At 41.1% G+C, this 6849-nt stretch overlaps 1 protein-coding gene across 1 annotated transcript in view; it reads right to left on the bottom strand.

The window, feature by feature from the left end:
* Window positions 1–292: 292 nt before the first annotated feature.
* qsox1 (quiescin Q6 sulfhydryl oxidase 1) overlaps window positions 293–6849 on the bottom strand; it is a 29749-nt gene continuing 23192 nt past the window's right edge. The window contains exons 12-13 of the mRNA XM_037115344.1: window positions 2335–2496; window positions 293–2192 (exon numbers count right to left, since the gene is read on the bottom strand). Coding sequence (XP_036971239.1) covers window positions 1384–2192; window positions 2335–2496 — 971 coding nt within the window. The 3' untranslated portion in view covers window positions 293–1383. The remainder of the gene's footprint in view (window positions 2193–2334; window positions 2497–6849) is intronic.

The raw sequence follows: 6849 nt of genomic DNA, 5'->3' as shown, positions 1-6849 counted from the left end.
TTTTCCTTCAACCTTGGATGGTGTAACCCCCCGATTCTACATGTAACACCCTTGCTCCTCCTTGCCTCGTGTCCTGCTAGTCTTGATCAAAACAAAAAACAAAAAAACACAGCAAGTTGTTTTTGAAAAAATCTGTGAGAGTCCGTAAACATATTTTGACATCTGAGACTGTAGAGATGGCATCGAGCGTCACCCCTCCTCTGTAAATTCATGTTATGAGGTAAAAAGAAAGTGTGATTGGTAGGTCTATACCTCAACAAGTGACAGATCAAATAACGAAAAGGCAAAAGAGTCCTTATCAAAAATAATTTTATTGATTCCGAAGCAAAGAAGAAAACAGAAAAACACAGTGTTTTTGAGATGACCAGCCGCAGCTTTACATCGTGGACACGAGCCAAAAACAAATCCTGCTTATTCTAAAACCTCGTCCAGTGTGAACATATGCGTCGCTCCACAACACTTCATACACAACCCGCATGGTTTTCTGTGGACTCAGCAGTGTGGAGAAATATTCAAAGACGTGACATAACGCTTGGTGTAACATCTTGTACGTCACCTCAGAGGAGCTGATCCACAAAAGGCTGATCTGGTGAAAGTTAGTCACAGTATTAAACAAAAATGATGCAACAGTCAACAAACTGTAGAAAACCACAAAGACTTCAGGGACCTTCTTTAACCTGCTGATCATGACATGAAATTCAGAGTGTAAAAATAAACACAAAACTCTCCTAACTGACTGCAGGGAAATGCAAGACATTAAACAAATAATTCTAAAAAAAATCACTTAAGAATCATCTTTTTGAGTATTTAGTTCAAATGATTCAAATATCTTAATGTGTACATCTACAAAAAATGGGATAAATTTAAATCTTTTTGGTCACAGTACACAAGGATGTGCAGTGGAAGGTCTTCGTCTAGGATATTAAAGAAATAAAAGAAGTAACAACTGACTGTTACAAATGTAAGAAAGCACCAAAAATCATCCTTCATAAGTGGTCAAACAGAATCAAAAGCACAGCTGAATATCTTTAACTCACACAACCATGGCACAACCCCTAAACAGAAACCCTCTGGTGGTAATAAACATAAACATGAAGAGATCCAGTTGCTGCCTGAAAAGCTCTGGAGGACAGATTCAGTGAAAGGTTGAAGAACTGAACACATTTTCAAAGATTTTTAGGGTAATTTCCCTTCTCCTCTTCTCCAGATACACACAACACATCCACCAGTGCTGCTGCCTGCTCTGGCTGCAGGTAGCAGTTAAGTGGACCATCTAAGATGGCTCTAATCTTCACACATCCCCTTACACTATCCCCAACCTTAGCCTACATGAACCTAATGAAAGTAAATCATAGCTGACTCAGGTGAAATTTAGAGTCTGGTTCAGGGCAGGGCTACTTTAGGTCGTCGTAGCTTGTGGCGGTTTTTGAAGAAAAGGAACATGGTGAGCAGACACATGGACGACATGAGGTAAAGAATGACACACAGGCTGATGTCCACGTTGGAGAATCCGATGCTCAGCATAGACATCCAGCGTCCTCTGTGGCTCAACTCAGCCTCCTCATTAAAGTAGCGGCCTGCCAATTCTCGCTTCTGCAGCCGCTTCCTCTGTCGCCCCACATCCAGCTCAAAGTCTTCTTCTATAGGCTGCAGGCCCACCATCCCGAGCCCTGCGTCCAGCTCCATGCCGAGGCCAAACACGGGCACGGGCTCCTGCTCCTCCTTCCTCTGCAGGGTTCGTTGTTTGACCCGGCTTGAGGCGGCCAGCTGCATGGCCTTGGCCTTGTAGTGCTGGTTGACGAACGAGTCGAGGTCCACGATGTCCTCCTGCGGCTCTCGCATCCTCATCCCCACGATGCTCGGCCTCCCGTGTGCCCGCCGCCGGCCTCGACCCACTTCCATTTCAGGTTTCGCCCAGGGGGTCGGCTCGGACGTCTTACCCCCGATGTCATCTGCCGCTGCTACTCCTTCCCCACCTTCCTCCTCCTCATCTACCATTGTTTCCTCCTCCTCCCCCTCGTCCTCCTCCTCCTCTTCTGGCTCGGTGGCATGGGATGGTAGAGGGAGTCTCATGGAGTCCAAAGCCTCCCTGGCTTTCCTCTCTCCATGTTCCTGAGCCTCTCTAGCTTGCTGCTGACGCTCATGTTTCTCTCTTTGCTTTGCCAGGACCTGGCTTTCATCTTCGAGATAGTCTGACAGGCCGAGGAAAAGAAAGATACACGAACATATACATTATTTACATTGTCTCTCTACTTTGATTTTTGCTTTGATTTGATGGTGAACCTTAATTCAACTCAGAAACTCTGGAATCTCTTCATAAACTAAAGTTCGTACCTGTGAGGATGCTGGCCGATGAGAAGTAGGACAGGAGGAAGGGGAGGACCTGGTCATTGTTCCACCTGTGATCCCCATTATTCTTCACTGTGTGGCAGGCTGGACACATCTCTGGTGAAGGCCACTGTATCTTTGGGAAGTTGGGGTCCTCACTTAAATCACCTGCAGAGACAGAAACACAGTAGATAGGTCACTGTATTGTAAAAATGCCATATTGTTAGAGATGCAGAATCAGAAACAAACCTGATATTTGATACTGGTTTCAGCATTGTTTCTATAAATCTGCTTTTTTTTGTTTTTTTTTAGAAAAGGTGTAGTGCTAAGTGTAATTACACAAACAAGTTCGCTTGGCAGGTTGGCATTGGCAAAAAAAATGGGACAGCAAACAAGAAACACCCCAAAGAAAGAGTGAACTCTGGTCTTGTTTGGGCATTCAGTGACTCTATAGTGAATGTGACTACGCCATCATGTTCTGCAGCATTCATTTGCCAAGGAAACCCACTTAGGTTCGTCTTCTGGGCCAACCTTTTCCTTAATTAGATCCATGAGGCCAACAGGCAATGGTTGTAGCCAATCTACTGACTGCATAGTGTCTTGATGAATCAAAATTCAGTGTACAATGACTAAAAATGACAACCATATTTTCAGTTTTGGCTACCAGAAACTGACTTCTGGTTTCCTGGCAACTACTTTTGAGAGTTGTTGTTGAGCCCTGACAAACAGTGTCATTACTTGATTATTTCCATTTATGATATTTTGTACCTCTATTCCACTACACTGAGGGGAATGTTGCACTTTTTACTATATGTATTTAGTAGATGTAAGTACTTTGCCATATATTAAACATATCATTATATCAGATAATGTGATGCACCATGAGGTCCACAAAGCACCACATGGACTCACAACAGCATTAAAATGCTTCTTAAAGGTTTTACTATAAGTTTAACTATGAGCAATTTATAATAGTCTTATATATCGGAGGTTGTTCTGCATATCAAGTACTTGTACTTGTGAGACTCATGTACACTGGCTCTTTTTGAGTATTTTTTTTTCACTAAACAGACCTCATACGTACTACAGCTATGTCACAGTCTTTGTACAGTACATAACCTAAGTTATAGGAGATGATATACAAGGTCAGAAAATGCTGCCTGGATCAAGATTCATTGCCACATACAGGAATCACACACACAACACAAAGCGCCCAGTCAGCTGTTTCACCCATTGTTGTTTCTTTTATTCTCCTTGTTGGTGCACTGACTGGAGGATGTAAAGTGCTTTGAGGACTGGATGCAATCTGTGTTGAACCCATTTGATCTTGTCACAGTGCTCGTAAAAACTAAGTGCCCATATGCATATGTGTATGTATGTGTTTAAGTGTGTATATGTAAATCATCTGTCTGTGTTTGTGTGCATGTAATCTAGGGATTGATATTTGTGTGTGTGTGTCTGTGCGTCAGTGTATGTGTATTTATATATGTGTGTATGAGAGAGAGTGTATGACAGGGTTTAACAATGATCAATGGGCTTCTGGGATGTCCCAGTGGGAGGGGTGGTGAGATAATAGATGTGGCCAAAGTGGACAGCTTACCCACACACACACACACACACCCACACACACACACACACACACACACACACACACACACACACACACCCACCTTCTGTTTTCAGGCAGCAGATCTCGGTGCTGTGGAGCACCTGTCTTGGCCCTTCACACCCCTTTGAAAGCAGAGTCCAATTTCCAAATTGAACATGAGAGCAACAGAACCCTCTGAGGGGAGCTGCCCTGCTAATGAATTAGAAACTTTCTCCTTTAACATGTCTGCTCACTAACACCCCTCGTCACTCACACACTCCATCCACGCAAACAGACTGGCTGAGGAATGGGGAAACCCACAATAACACAGGCTCACACACAACACACACACTCTGGCTGGGCAATATGGCTTTTAAACAATATATTTTGTGGCATATATTTTGATACATCATAACATATCTTGAGCTGATGAAGTGCTTGACATTTTCTGTCGAGCACTTCATCAATTCTTGATTAAACCAACACAACTTAATTATTTTCTCAATATGTCCTCCAGATGTAAGTCAGATTTTAAATCCATTCAATGAAATAGTTTTCAGGCAATGAATGTTTATATTTTTTTTTATAAATGCATAATACAAATGCACGCACACACCCATGAATACAGAGTCTAAATGCAACTCAATAAACATAATTAATAAAAAAAAAAAGAAATGCTTCATGAACAGTCAGGGCTCCAGACTAATATTTCTTTTTTTCTTACAGTGGTCGCACTAGTGCCTGTTAACGTTTTCATTTCGGTGAACCCAACACATGATTTAAGTAAATTTAAACTTAATTTCTTCCGCGTTATGTAAATGGTTGTAAACAGGCAAAAAGGTGGAAATACATTTTGTTTCTTCATTCAAATCAAATGCAACAAGAAACTGTCATAATGTCAGTAGTTTAAAAATTAAACCTCTGAGTCTTTGGTGCACTGTTGTGAAAATGTTTAGTCGCACTTGACAGATTTTTAGGTGCATGTTTGATTAAAAAAGTCGCAGCCTGGAGCCCTGAAAGCAGATGTTTAACATTCCAACTGATGTTTATAATACTTACTACATACTATGAACATTATAACCTTATGCAATTGATGTTAATAAACCTTTATAACTGCTTATAGGCATAGTTTATAATGTGTATAAGTGATTATTTAACCAAAAATGTACAATTTTTTAATCGCGGTGAGTATGAGGTACCTTTTTACGTTGCATGATTACCAGTGGGCTATTATAGGTCTGGGTGATAAAAACAAAATCAAATATCAAAGTATTTTTGATCAAATACCCCGATATCCATAATACGTCAATACTTTTAGGATGTTTGTGGGTGTTTTAACAAAATAATAAGGCATTCATATTTTTAAATAAATAATAATCAGTAATGTGGGTACATAGAATAAATGGGTAAAAGTGGTGAGTTCAGAAAATTACATCACTTCACTGTAGTCCACACTTAAGCCATATCACGCTATAACAATATCCAAGATATAATGATATAATGCCAATATATTGCCATGGCTTACCCTGCACACTGCATACACACAGGGCAGCATCCTATAATAGATTACTTGTTGTCACCAACAGGCCACTGTGCGTGTCTCTGTGTGTCTGTGTGTGTGTCTGTGTGAAGAGTAAAAAAAAAAAAAAAGAAAAAGTGGAGCAGCAGCAGGTCTGTCACTTTACAGCACTGTCAATTTACATCCTCCACCACCTCCGTCCCCACTCCCTCCACCTCCTCTCCGCCGCTCAAGATTAATCTCAGTCATATGCATGTGTGTATGTACTCTGCATACAGTACTTTACATAAAGGATACATCAATTTTACTGTGTCCTGATGGGCTGCAGTCTGCGGGTGTGTGGGGGGGCTTTTATACATTTCAGCAGGTGAGAGGACACACACGTGTGCGTGCGCACACACACACACGCACGCACACGCACACGCACACACACACACACACACCCAGATGCCTCAGATCTCTTCCCTTATTCTAATCAGCTTGCCACGTTTGCAGCCAGGGTGACTTTAGCCATACCAGCCATATTGAGATTGCCACAATGGCCTGTCACAGAGATGTCATCACCGCCGCACATACATATTCATCAGGTATAAATATGTATTGTTCAGCACGTCAAACTAGCTTCCTCAGCACTAATTCTATAAGTGAGGATCACCTACACCGCACGGCATACTGAGACATCCTGGCTGCTGGGGAGTGCAGATGATGTCAGACATTTTAGTCTCATTTAAATAATCATGACAAAACCTAAACCAGGAATTCTGTTTATTGTATGACAGATCTAGCACCTGTTTTTTAAATTTTTTTATTGATGCTGACTCAAATGTGTCTGGATCACACATTTCCATATAATCTAGGACTACCATGTCCCCAACGCTGGTCGTGAATGTTAAGTTTACCACGTTAGTTAATAAGAGCACATGACATCGTACATGATTACAAAAATGTCAAAGTTGACGAGATTCCAAATCTGAAAAGTCTGAGGCAGATTTCTGACACAATACAATAAACACTTATACAGTCATCATTAAAATCACAAAGTCAAACATCAAAAATAACATATGCCACAAACTAGAGCCATCTGATTCTAATTACGATGCTGTGATACTTTTGGTGTGTTGCACAACTCTGTTAAAATTATTGTTTGCCAATGTGCACCATTCAAGACCACCACAAACTCAACCTGCTCTGACATATCAGTTGTTTGTCAGACTTGACTTTCTGATCTGGTTTGAAAGGTTTGCTTATCTTGGTCTAATTTTGCTGGATTCAAACTCGTTCCTTTTTTACCGTGGTCATGAACACACCCCTACATTTATTTGAGAACTTTGATTTATTTTGTAATGTAAAAAATATATATCACAAGATGCTTTGTGCCATATCCTTCTGTTCGTAAGTATGTCATTACTATTTA

This window comes from Acanthopagrus latus, chromosome 11 (genome assembly GCF_904848185.1).
Source record: "Acanthopagrus latus isolate v.2019 chromosome 11, fAcaLat1.1, whole genome shotgun sequence".
Taxonomy (NCBI): domain Eukaryota; kingdom Metazoa; phylum Chordata; class Actinopteri; order Spariformes; family Sparidae; genus Acanthopagrus; species Acanthopagrus latus.
The sequence above is the reverse complement of the archived record's forward strand: the minus strand, read 5'-3'. Positions and strand labels throughout refer to the sequence as shown.